At 31.0% G+C, this 14,195-nt stretch overlaps 1 protein-coding gene and 1 long non-coding RNA gene across 2 annotated transcripts; both read right to left on the bottom strand.

Annotated features, from left to right (window-relative positions):
* Positions 1-979: 979 nt before the first annotated feature.
* On the bottom strand, positions 980-14,192 carry LOC108744318. Its single transcript, XM_025976270.1, has 21 exons — positions 13,715-14,192; positions 13,107-13,551; positions 12,691-13,044; positions 12,540-12,638; positions 12,327-12,488; positions 12,138-12,268; positions 11,690-12,030; positions 11,372-11,627; positions 10,659-11,250; positions 10,044-10,552; positions 9,797-9,983; positions 9,707-9,708; positions 6,813-6,908; positions 6,135-6,266; positions 5,741-5,922; positions 4,309-4,420; positions 3,584-3,707; positions 2,929-3,064; positions 2,585-2,838; positions 1,582-1,699; positions 980-1,465 (listed from the first exon to the last, which is right to left on the bottom strand). The coding sequence occupies exons 1-21, from the start codon at positions 13,841-13,843 to the stop codon at positions 1,012-1,014; spliced, it is 4,815 nt and encodes a 1,604-aa protein (XP_025832055.1). The 5' UTR covers positions 13,844-14,192; the 3' UTR covers positions 980-1,011.
* Positions 3,968-4,207, bottom strand: LOC108744429. Its single transcript, XR_001938962.1, has 2 exons — positions 4,104-4,207; positions 3,968-4,052 (listed from the first exon to the last, which is right to left on the bottom strand). It is a non-coding gene; the product is annotated as an uncharacterized LOC108744429 (long non-coding RNA).
* Positions 14,193-14,195: the final 3 nt, after the last annotated feature.

The raw sequence follows: 14,195 nt of genomic DNA, 5'->3' as shown, positions 1-14,195 counted from the left end.
AGGCGTCTTGTTCAGCGTGCTGTCAAACCTACACTAGCAAGGAGATCGGGCTGAAACTATAGCTACAAGCTATCCAAGGATGGTACTATAGAATGTCACCTCAAGGTAGGCCTAGTGGCGTTATCTCTTGGTTAGGCCGGAAACTTATCAATCCACCCTCGTATTTCTCACTGCAACAATTCTAATGAAAGGACAAAAAAGTCAAATGACATAAGAATGTATGATAAAAGGTTGTTTATCAACATATCATCAGTATCAAACTGGTCGTAAAAAGAAGAATATGATCTACTCTATTATTTAACAATCTACACCGGCAAAGCAAAACTACTGACGAAAAATTGTAAAAAGTAAATAATAGAAAGTACTTTCTTTCTTACACACAATGATACCTACTCTTGATAAAAATTACCACGTAGTAGGTGAAAGATCAATAATTCCCTATTTTTGTATCTTTATATGTGGATTTAAAAAAGAAGATATTCAAGATCATTCCTATTCAATAAAAAACGGAATCATCGAAACTGAATCACCCAGTAGAAAGCTATGCATGGTAGAATTAGTTAATAGCTGAAAGTTTGATCGTTAGCTATTTTTCTACCCTTAGGGGTGGATTTTACAAATTTAACTGGAATCTACTTCGAACTATACCGTAATCAAATAAAAAAATAATAATCAAAATCTGACCAATGACTAAAAAGTTACGTATAATCATACATAACAAAAAAATATACGCGTGAACTTGAAATCCTTTTTTCGTCGGTTAATAAATGTATCCGAAAATATATAAGAAAGTTTAATTTGGTTTTGTTTACCTTACAAATGTTTTTAATTAGATTTATCATTAGAAATATCATAAATGAAAAAATCCGGGGCAAATAAATGTTAAATAACGAAAAACGAATTGATGGTAAAAGATTTTATTTTATGTAAATTATTATATAATAAGTATGTACATCTTACAATTAAGTAAAATAAGTTCTATAGCAACAAAAAATATTTTATTTCTTCAAATTACATAGTAAGTACTATAAATAATACACCAAGAAAGCTGATCATCGTTGGATGATTTGATATGGCGAAATTATCCGTATCGTTGTTATTATCATCATCCCCAGTAATTGGTGTCGTTGGGGGAATTGTCGTAATCGTTATTGGAATTTCTGTTGTTGATTCGCCGTCTCCTTCTATTTCATATATCCAGGCACTTATTGTGTCCATAATCCTGTTTTTTGCCTGAACCATCTCTTCGGAATCAGAAGCTCTAATCGAGTACAAATCGGCAGAATGCGAAGTGCCATTAACAACAATTGTAACTACATTCTCACTTAAATCATTAAGTAATCCCATTTTGTGCCACGGATCCCCTGTACCATGGCATGTGATAAGTCTTGTTACTTCCGGCTCTATGCTACCATAAAATAAATTTGTTCGCTGAATTCCGGTACTGAGTGTGGATGAGCCAAATCTTAAATTATAATGCAAATTGCTTGAAAATGTTTTCTTCAGTAGGAATCACTATCTTATTAAAGAAATGCTTATTGCACAGGATGGTAATTGGCAATTATGAGAATTTTTACTTACACTTCCCCGTAAATGTCGTTACAAATTTGATAATACAGATCTACCGTAAACGTGTCGCCAAATGCTTGTGTTTGATACCAGCCATATTCAGTACATGTTTGATATAACCACTGACGCGCTTAAATAAAAAAGAAATACGTAATCAGTAATGCCTTTTCCTAAACTCTTTACATAATATCTCTAATATGTCCTTCGATTAATAATGTTCGTTACATCAACTACATTTATCATAATTTTATCGAAAGTGGTAGTAAAAAGGAGTAAAATGAATACAAAAATAAATCAATGGGGATAAAGCTGTGATATCGAGGGATATTTTTTTATCTACATTTATTGGCATACTGGTATGCAAGGAAAGAAAATGTACGGAAAGAGCGAATATAAAGATAGGAGATGAAAAATTAAAAGAAGTGGATGATTTTAGGTATCGAGGAAGTCAGATAAGTCAGGACGGAAGGAGTAGTAGGGATATAAAGCAGAGGAGAGCGCAGGGTCGAGTCGCCTTCCATAAAAAGAAGTCACTTCTATGCTCGCGAACGGTTAATTCAGAAATTCGAAAATGATTGTTAAAGGTGTATGTTTGGAGTGCGGCGCTGTACGGATGCGAAACATGGACGGTGGGCACGACGGAAAAAAAAGGTTAGAAACGTTCGAAATGTGATGCTACCGGCGAATGATGAGGATACCGTGGATAGAGAAAGTTAGAAATAAAGAGATAATAGAAAGAATAGAAGAACAGAGAACTCTTTAGAAGTCAATAAAAAATAGGCATGATAGTTGGTAGGACCCTTCTCAGGTATGAAGGTCTAGTCAGAGACATATTAGAGGCAGAAACAGGAGTTAAGAGGAGCAGAGGTAGACCTAAATTAGATTACTGTTCGCAAATAATTAAGGATATGGGTTGCTCTAGTTTTGGGAAAATGCGAAGATTAGCTCAGGATAGGAAAGAGTGGAGGTGCGTGTCCAACCAGTCTTAGGACTGACTTATTGGCCAAATACTTACTAACTCCCGATCCTATTTGTGTTGCGGAATAATATTCTACAAAGTAATCATAAGATGCCGTACATCCCGACGTTGGTGCTACATAAGCAGCTAATTTTTCTATATCAGATCCTTCTTCAGCCTCAAGGTACGCACACACTGCATTCAAATCGCCAGGAACAGCATATTGAACTGCAGTAGCAAAAGGTGAAGCAACGGTACTAAGAAAATAAGACCTGTCTGGTTCTACTGAACCATTTACAAACGCACAAGTACTGAAAACAGAAGTTAAAATCGTTACTTAAAGTAACAAATATATCTAATCGTAATAGTAATTCGTTTTGTAAATATAAAATCATACCTACCGAAACAATTCTGATACATTGGCAGAACCCTCTGGAGTTTCTAACAGTTCCACTATTTCGCTCATAGCTCTTCTGATTAGCGCTGGACAAGTCGGGGAGGCAAGACGTAGAGTTTCTTCCACAACTTCAAAATATTCTGCAGAAACACGGCAATTGTTTCATATTTTCTATTGTTTTAAGCGTATGCCTTAAGCGGCGATCGATACGGCGACACGTTTGCAGACAGTGCAGGGCTGCATAGAGACTGATGTGATAAAAGAAACTTACGAGATATTTTCCCCAAATATCAAGAATTGTATAATGATGTCATATTTGAGTCGATTTAGTCGATATAAGACAGGTGATTTAAACAGCGCGCACGAGAAGTTCAAACGATGTTATAAATTCATATCATAAGTAGTATAAGTATAAAATTAAATAAACTCGGCCCTGGTCAAAAATCAGTCACCTTTTTCTTACTTTTTATGTGTATAAAAGTAATTCAAAGCATACTGCAATTAGTTTAATAATAGAAAAAAGTGTAATTTTGGAAATGAATAATTTCTTATCGTAATCTTTTAATCAAATACTGCATGCATACAAAACAAAAAGTAAATTTGGTATTCAATATTATTACCGTTATTTAAAGAACAAACATATATTGGTCTTTCGTTACCTGTGAAATCAGCTTTAGCATGTAAAGGACCACTGGAAGAATAAGCAATGTCTACTATATGAGGATATTTTATTCTTGCCCATGTTGCCAACGTTCCTGCATATGATGAACCAGCAACTACCACCTAAAAGTTATTATTTATATAATANACAGCTTTACACCAGTATCCTATAAGTAATTCAAATATTTCTAAAATAAGTTCTTTTAAAATACAGAGTATTCAAAAATGCGTCGCAACCCCTAAAGAAGCTTCAAAAAATAAAAATAAATATAAATGATTTTAAAGGATTACTTTTATAATACTAACTCTCATCTGAGACATCCAACTGCATAATTTTTCCTTCTTCCATTTCCAATAGCAAACATAGACTATCTTCTTTTTTAACTTTTTCTGTAGGCTTAAGTTTTCCCTCTAAAGGGCCAAACTGAGTTCTCTTTGGTATAACTTTCCTTGCAAACACACCATATTCTAAAAAAAATATTCCAATTATTCTATAAACAAAGTGTTTTAAAATTTTACCATCATTTGCTTTTTTATTGATAACAAGGTAGGAGGCAGGTAATGAAGCTCTTGCACGAGTGGGAACAGGTTTATCACTAATTGTGTGAACCCTCGATACTGAAAAATAAATATTTAAACTGGACAAATTTAATTGAAGCTCTTGGGTCTTTTTACTGGACTGGATATCTAAATGTACTGATAGGTACTTTTGCTTGTTACTCACTGTGCTATTTTGAAGTCCTGGTGTGTTTTGCTTTTGATATTCAATGAAATACATGAGGTCTGCTAGAGCTTGATCAGCAGATAAGTATTTCAAACTATCGGTCGTTAAGTCGCTACGAAATAAAAAATAAATTAAATGTACCTAAAAGACGAATATACACAAGTTTTCATCACAATTTAATACTTCCTTGTAACTATTATTTAAATACGAAATGCAAATACTTTTTTAATTTATTATTTCGAATGTAAAATACAAAATAGATTTCCCTTTTATATTTCATATGATACGTATTTTCAAAATACTTTTTCAAATATATATTTTTTTGTAGCACCTATTTAATTTTCTACATTTACTTAAGTATAAAATATTTTTTAAGAAAACCTTGCAGGCATTAGCTCATTTTTTAAATATTGGGGTTTTTCTAAATTAATAGTGGTGTTTTCATTATATTTTTCTGCTTGAAGTGATTGAGATATAGTTTTTCTATGTTTATGTTTCAGTTTCGTCAGTTCGGCAACAAATAATTTTTCTATATGCTTCCTTTTTTGCCTTTGTCAACCGTTTTAATTGAAGAAACAACACTGATGCCAAAATAGTTTGCTTAGCGTGAAAGATGAGAACTAAAGTAGGGTTGAAAATAATTTTATTGATTTAAAATCAACATCAATCATTTCGCATCAAAATATTTACAACACCATTTGGTTTCTGACCTTTTACAGATTGTAATAAGAGAAAGAAATAGAATTCATAGCTTCTTTAACTTTGGGTTCATATAATAAGTGAAGTTTTTCGAATCGTTTTCTGAGAATTTTGGATTATATGCATTTATTAGCACACCACAATATCTTGTAGTTTTCAGTTTTACATAGCTGTCGTGTATCAATTCGATATTGTTCTGCAGGCTGTTTTGTCGTAATTCATAGAATTTAATCGATCCAATATTTTAAATTATCCATTTCCAAGGAGTCTAGATTTTTTTGGGCTCTCTTCAGTTAAAGAATTAGAAGGCATTCGTGGAATGTCTCTTTGTTCCCCTTTTTAAGCTTCTAATACCTTCAATAGCCAATGTGAGCAATATAATGTTTGATCGGTGATACTAGCAAAACTTTTAAAGGCAAAAATGTATTTTGCATTTTACAAATAGAAAATACGTTTGGAAAAATATTTTAAATAAAATGCAAAATGCTTTTCTCAAAAAAGTATTAAATGCAAGATAAAAATAGGTACTTTTTATTATGTATTTGTATTTTAAATGCGAGTATTTCAAATAAATCACATCTCTGGTTGTAATTAAGAAAAAGTATAAGTACTTAATCCTAGTAAATGAAAATAGTAAGAGAATATGAAAATGGAAAACGTCGCTCAAATTTAAATTTAACTAGATATATACTATTATAGAAATGGTAAATTAAAGAATGTAACTATCACTTACTCCATTGGAAAACTGTTACCATAAAATCTGTGCTCTGTATAAAATAAAGTGGCATTATGTAATTGCGCTAAGTTAAAGAAAATGCCCGACCTAACCCAGCCTGTTGAAATAGCCCATTCACCGCCTATGAACACGAATATGGGGCCACCTTCTTCAAAAAAGGCGTTATTTTGTATGTATCTCTAAATAAAACTTTATATTAAAAATAAAACTAATCTCTAATATTTTCATCATATTTTACAATCAAGAATTATTGAAGTAATTTGAATACTAAGTTAGTGAATTAAAAAAAAAATTCTTTTTCAATTATGAAGAATTAGTTAAAAAATTCAGAACATTTAAAACTAATTTCTATTAAGTATTTAAAAATCTACGATAACATAATAATAAATACCATTTCCCAGGTTCTGTTGTCTGCTGGGTTGAAATGATCAACTCTTTGAGTAATTGTACCCCATTCGGGTGATGTTCTTATTTCAGGTTCCCTGGCCGGTGGAATTCCATGGCGGATAGATAATATTTCGCCCTAAATAAAGTAATTTATTTTTGCAGTCAAATAAGAAACGATAATTTGAGTGGTTGCGCTAGTGTTAAGGAAAATAGATTATATTTAATTATCTGAAAATAGATTCATTAATATCTCAACCCAAGGTTCTTTTAATAAGGATCGATTACGTAACTGATATGTATTTTTATGTATAGACGGATAGATGAATAATATTGTTTTTTGGAACAGTTCAGTTGCTTGATTTGTGAATTAAATTCTTTTTCTAAATAGTAGAATTTCGAACATATGTATATGTAAATATAATTATCGGATTATATTGTCATATGATACTACACTACCTACTCAATAATTTTTGCGATTTCTGAAACAATTAAAGAATTTCACATAAAAGAATTTGAATTCAGAACCATTTACATACTATTCTGTTGATTGAAAATGATGAAGACGCAAAATTACAAGGAAATTACACGGCTTTTTTTTAACAAAAATGATTTGTTTATCTCGGAAGTAAACTAATGTAATTTTAAATTTTACGTTTAAAATATCCAGACAGCTACGACCCACCTCAACTGAAAACATCCCTGTAACCAGTAGGAATAGTGTTCCGAAAAGTCCCCACATTTTTGTTAGAAACAACTTTACACTTATTACTAGTCTACTCTATTATTTTGATTAAACAATGAGGCTTATTTTAAAAAATTCAAAGCAATACAGCAACTTTTATCTACTGTCCTTTTATAGATAAATAAATATCTGTATAATACTATTGTATCAGAAAATAAGGAATTAATTTTCGATTGATAACGTCAAATGCTTGAAACATTGTAATCTTTAATTGACTGCACCTATTCGGTATACGAAATATTTCTTCTGTTTTAGCAAAAAGGCAGTATTACTTATTCCTTTATTACATATTTTAAAACAAAGGTATACCTATTCAAAATTAATTGCATACTTATCACATAAAGGTATATTACCAAACTATTTAGATACGGCAATTCTACTGCCCTTATACTTATTTTATTTTCAAAAAACTTATTAAAAGAACAAGGAAAAATAGCTTCGAAATTCTAATGAATCTAGCTTTTATTAAGTAGCATGTCTCATCGTCCTTGTGATAAACGCAACATTGGCCAGACTGGTAAACCATTAAAAACTAGAATAACCGAACATTTTAAATTCAAATTACTTCAATCGTTTTGTAGTAGAGAATCATTATTTCAATAATGATTATGTAATATAAGTAAAAATACAAATACGCAGACTAGCTTCACGTTTTTTTTTTTCTACATGAGTGCGGTACCTATAAATAATTTTAATAAAACACTCTAAAACTACTCGAAGTGTTTCTACTTTTACATATTTTTATACTGTTCCGCCAGTAGTTAACGGCTTCTCATTTGATAAGATTGCAAAAATTTATAAATCTTGCGTAAGGACTCAAAATGTCCTAGAATCTTTACAAAATTACATTTGCTACATAAATGTATATCAAAAAGAAATGCCAGAAACTTGAGTTATTGAATTTTTAAGCTTAATGGAGGACAAATTAAAGGACACAGGATAAACGTTATTCCCAGGAGCAAATTATTATTTATCGTGATAAAAAAAATAGTTTTAAAACTTTTATTTCCTTCAATTAAGTTTATTAAGTTGTAAATCTATTTATGAAATATTTATTAATCTTATAACGTATTTAAATCCTTCAGTATCTAAATTAAATTCTTCTTAATTAAAGTGCTCATGTTTTCCATCTAATCGCCTTTACATTTATGATAAGATAAGATAAGATACTTATACACTTTAAAATATTCAAAAATTTAGATTATGAAATACAATAATATTGCTATTTTTTTTTTAAGGATATTCAACATTATGGCTTAAAAGTATGCATTATATTTTCATACATACTATCGGTTACAAGAACTGTTGATTGTTTTTTAACTTTTAGAAAATTTTCGAATGTACTATCAAAGTACGTAACACCTCGTATTTAGATTTTAATAAAGCATGGATAAACTTCTAATTTCTTTTGTCGTTACTTTAGCTAAAAAATTTTAATGACCATATTTTTTTATTTTATTATTAGTTAATTAATGTAATAGAATTGTAAACTTACCTTTTTCATTAGCTCAGTTTATGTTATATACCATATAAAACAAATCAAAATATTTATTTTTTATAAATAAAACGTCGAAGAAATGTGAAAACTTTTATTAGCGACAAAATATATACGACAATTTTTTTAATTAACTCCATTCCACAAAATTAGTCACAACATTAACAAACGGTAATAAATACTGTACAATGTATCTTTTATACAAAATATACAAAAAAACATACAATTAACCATTACTATATATATAAAGGTAGTTCTAAAAAAGTAACACTGTAAGGTATGCAAATAACATCAAAATCAATTATTAAAATAGTAATTTACTTTTGATATGCAAACACAGTTAATCCTTATATCACACTGAATTTTTCCATTAAAAATTCAAAATGAAATACAAAATTATTCAAATTTTATGTAAATTGAATCACAAAATGTTTAGGGCTAAAATAACTGCATAAACAGATAAATATTTTCCAGTTTTGGAAAAAATACAAATACAACAGTATCAATATCATTTTAGTAGACGAAAAGTAGAAAATGTTTATTAATAACCCCCAACAGGATCCTACTTTAAAACGTTTGTGGCCCTTTTGTATATCCTACTTTCTATCTATCACAAATTTTAATGCAATTCAATATTTTATTTTAAAAATTGCAAAATATCTATAAATAACTTCTTATTTTTTAAACCCATGTTAATTGCTTAACTAACTCAAAAACAATTTCCACACTCTCGGTCGTTTTTTTATTTTAATCAAAAGCACTTCAAAATCATTTGTCAATCACTTATGTAATTACTAAGTTAGTGTAGTTTTTTATTAAAAACATTAAATTAAATTGAGGCGTTTCTATGTTTTTACTAGGCAATAAATAAATTTTTAATTTATCAACCCTGCATCCACCTTTTGATTTCTAAGTGTAGTTTTCTTCAATTCGTAAACTATCACTCAAAAAAGATGCATACTACATTCGTCTCTTACAAATCAACTAATAAAAATAATTAATTTTGTTACAACCGTGTTTCTACAAATTTCCTTTAATCACCTTTAAATTCCTTTTTGAGAATAAATCAAACAAATTTACGTTTCAGCATGATATTTTATAATAAAACGTATTTGGAGAGCTAGCCGAAAACGCTAAGAGTAATTTATTTATTTACTTAACAGTATAATAATATTAAAGAGGGTAGTTATTCCACATCTCCTCCCTTATTATATCGCAGGTTTCAACCCGCGGCAAAGACTCAAAGCCAAATTGTCGTTCTAAATAGTACGACAAGCAAAAAGGTCTCCTGTACGAAACCACCAAATAGAATTAGGATCCCCGTTTGTATTCCACTTACTTCTCAACGAGGGGGAACGAAATTAACTGTAAAAAAATTACAAAAACAAATTGTTTTTTAATTTTTTAACTTAATAAGATAATCACTAACCTGTTGAGGCTAGCGACCTGTAAATCCTAGAGTAATAGTTGTTAGGGTCGTTATTATTGTTATTATTGTTGTTGTTCATGTTTGCAGAAGTATTCGTGTTTGGTACAGTGATAACATGGTAAAACTGATTGTCACCTTTATCACCTCCTAATGTCACAACCTCAGTAAAAAGGTCATCATTTGTTGCCTAATTAATTAATGAATTTAAACAAATATGAAACAAAGGTTTTATAAACAATTTACTCACTTCCAAGTCTCTTTTAAAACAAGCTCTATCATCAATTACGATTCCTAAAACTTCATCCCTTTGAACAACTCCGGTTCCTCGATGAGTACTAGTTAATTTATCTCCATTATTGCCATTTCTTTCCACCCCATTATTGCTCCCATCCACTACACATTCAGGGTGTTTCTTTCGCTGATGCTGAAGCAATTTAGCCTTACTTGCATATTGCTTGTGGCACCACTGGCACGCCTGAGGTCTTGTTGTTACACTGCCGACAGTTTGTGAAAATGTTGGATTGGGAAGCCCGGGGATTTCGGGAAAATTGCCAACCTTTCTATTACTAAGTGGTAATTCCTGACCGGGGTGATTTTTCAAAATATGTGCTTTACGCTTTGAACTACTCTTGTAAACCTTATCGCAATACTGACAGTAATAATCGCGAGTAGTTCTTAAGATTGGTAAGTTCAATTCTGGAACTGAATCGGGGCTTATATCCGGATGTCGTTTTGCAAGATGATTAACTAACATGCCTGTTTAAATAACATTTCTTAATTACTTAAGTGGAGTTGACTTTTTGACTAAATGTTAAATAACGACGAAATTACACTCCATATTTTTTTTAAATATATTACTTACCCCTTCGTTTGAATCCAACAAGACAAGAGTGACATTTATAAATAAATCGATGATAGTCAGTGGGCTGCACCTTGGGAGTAAATTTTTTCGACTGATGCACCATTTTTGGAAGTCTAGGGACTGCATTTTCCCTTTCCTCTGTATGCATTCGCCTTGTATGTTCATTTAATTTGTCCTTTCTCTTAAACTGCTTTCCACAGTCGGCACATAAAAATTCTCTGTGATCTGAGTGCCTCAGAAGGTGCATCTTTAATTTGTCCAAGGTTGGAAAAAGTTTTGAACAATGAGGACAACCGTGTTTGCGTTCGCAATGAAAAGCGCGAATATGTTTACGAATAATGCAATACTCCTTGAAAATTTTGTCACAATGTGGACAAGGATATTTACCATCCTCTTTGTGTTTAGGGACGTGTAACTTGAGTTGTAGTACGTGTCGAAATTGTTCCTTACAAATGGGACATTCGAACATGCACCTGCCATCACCGTGAGTTTTGACGTGACAAGCAAGAGCTGAATTGTTAAGGAAACGTTTACCGCAAGTATCGCATTTCAAGGGTTTTGATTCTTCCGATCCATGAACTAACATATGACGCTGAAATAAAATTAATAGTAATTAGATTCTCTTTGAAAATAAATGTACTATTAATCAAAATATAATATTTTAACGTCTTTTAGTCAAATAATTTTCTTCTGTGTATTTCATTATGTCTTACCTGAATCCTTTCTCTAGATGCAAAAATTTTGTAACATATTGGACACCTATAACCCTTCATCTGTGCCTGTTGTACAATCATACCAACTGTGTGTGTGTTAACATGAGAAATAAGCTGGCTCAATTGTGAAAAATTTTCAAAACAATAAGGACACTCTAAGGGCACTAGTTCTGTTGCAAAGTCCTTTTTATGATCCAGTTGATGGATTGCTAAAACGTCGGTGCTAGGAAACAGAAGCTCACAAATATCACAGACTCTAAAAATCGAAAGAAACGTATTAAAAACAATAATTCCCAAATTACAATTTTTAAAACTTACGATACTTTAATTTTTTTGTCTTCTGTACTTTCCCTCTCGTCGATGCCGTGTTGTCTAAGGTGAGTGAGGAAAATATTAAATTTGAAATTTGGAAACGTAGCTCTACAAGCTTTGCATTCCAGAATTCGAGGCCGCTGGGTTCTTTTAACCTTTACTTTTGGCTTGTGAGGCTTCTTTGGTTGCCTTAAATTTATATCATGAACCTCATCATGAATGTTTAATTCATTCCAAGTTCGAAAACTTTCACCACATTCAAAACAAGGCCATTCTTTTGCGTCTTCTAGAGACGATTGTAACGTTGGAAAACCATGTTTTGTAGCATAAGAACGACTATAGCCAACCTAAAAAATAAATAAATACTAAACAAAATATTTTTCGTATATTTAAAGTATTGTAAATGTTTGACTCAATATTTATACACAAATAAGAAAATGTATGAATGTATTACCAAAAGTTCCTGTTTAGGAAAAATACACTTAGTAGTTGTATAATATAATGAAGACCCTTGCTGGCTAACAACTAAATTCTGTTCATTAGAATTATTGGCTTTACGAACAAAACACATCCAATTTGCAATATCTTCAAAAAATAAAAATAAATATAAATGATTTTAAAGGATTACTTTTATAATACTAACTCTCATCTGAGACATCCAACTGCATAATTTTTCCTTCTTCCATTTCCAATAGCAAACATAGACTATCTTCTTTTTTAACTTTTTCTGTAGGCTTAAGTTTTCCCTCTAAAGGGCCAAACTGAGTTCTCTTTGGTATAACTTTCCTTGCAAACACACCATATTCTAAAAAAAATATTCCAATTATTCTATAAACAAAGTGTTTTAAAATTTTACCATCATTTGCTTTTTTATTGATAACAAGGTAGGAGGCAGGTAATGAAGCTCTTGCACGAGTGGGAACAGGTTTATCACTAATTGTGTGAACCCTCGATACTGAAAAATAAATATTTATCAAAATGTTATTATGAATGTTTTTTGGTCTTACAAAGTGATTCCTCATTTTCAATTGAATTAGTTTCGTTTTGCCTCTGTGATCTTCTTAACAAGACATCCTTCTCATTAGTACTATCCAATTTTGTCACAAGAGTTGCCTCTAAATTATCAGTATCTCCTAATCCTAAATTAACATCAGATCCATCCAAAACGCCATCTTCAGTGCCCAAAATATTTCCACTAGAAACATCAATATCTTTCAATTCACATTTTAACGTTGACTCATCCAAAGCCAAAAAATCTGTATCTAACAATGGATCTGGAGCCAAAACATCTAAAAGTTGTTGATCATCTGCCAAAGATCTTTCCACCAAATATTCTTGAGCACTGACACTATAAGAAATCCCTACAGTAAAGTAAGAAAATGTTGAAAAATAAGAATAGCATAACATTATGATAAGGGGATACCTGTTGCTTGGTCTGTTATTAGCAATTCTACCTCCTGCTCAGGATCTGAAACTAAAGCCAAACCATCATCACCAATTGCACCTGCAACTCCATTTTGATTTAACAGTAGCTGGTCTGTGGTAACATCCTTTAAAAGATGACCACTGTCTGCAAGAACAGATCCAGGATTTTGCCCATCTGAACATACAAAGCTGTTAACTCCACATCTATTTTCAACTGGTTGTTGACTTCTTGAAATCAATTGCTCAACCACTGTAGAATTTGAAAGAGAATTTGACTCATCTGGATAAGAAGGACTTTCAGGACTATACTGAGCTGCAGAGCTCATGTTTGGATCCAATGGACTAACTTGTTGTTCAAATATAGGTGATGAATCAATTGTGTGACCAGCAAAAGCAGTGTCAGTAGTGTGAAATTTATATTCGTTGTCTTTAACATATTCTACCTAGAAATTATAAAATACCAAGTGAACTTATATACAAAATATTCAAACTGCTGTAAAAGACATAACCCCAAAAACTAGCAAATGTCTTGCTTAGACTAGGCTATATGTATATATTAATTTTTCTAAATTTAATGTAATTCACTCAAAATAATTTAAAACTTACTGCAATAAGTAACAGCGTATTTGAAGTATTTGTTGTGGTTGATTGTGAAGACCAAGTTGTTGGAATCGTAGCTGAAAAGTTATCGTTTATGCTCCCCGAATTAGGAGGTGCTTCAAGACAACGACTCATTTTAGATAATTTTATAAAAACTGATTAAATTCAAAATAAAATAAACAAACAAGTACTTTAAGATTAACAAATTTTGTTGAATAGGTACAAAATACACTTGAATATTCACAAAACAAAACAAACGAACATTTTTAACACTTCTGAAGTTACATTTTTCGTTGGTAAACACATAAAAACATTACACATTTTACAAAACAACACATATTTGCATTCTTTTCGTTTTATCACTCAGGTTATCAGTAAACGCCATATTTGTTGCGTTGCGGTTATATTCTCACGCATGCGTATATTACATATAAAAAAGTAAGCGGCACTTTAAAATTTTTTAATTTAAACTATAAAGTTCATTTTT

This window comes from Agrilus planipennis, unplaced genomic scaffold, assembly GCF_000699045.2.
Source record: "Agrilus planipennis isolate EAB-ADULT unplaced genomic scaffold, Apla_2.0 scaffold17, whole genome shotgun sequence".
In the NCBI taxonomy this organism is placed as follows: domain Eukaryota; kingdom Metazoa; phylum Arthropoda; class Insecta; order Coleoptera; family Buprestidae; genus Agrilus; species Agrilus planipennis.
Note: the sequence above shows the minus strand (reverse complement) of the source record. Positions and strands in the feature narration are given on the sequence as shown.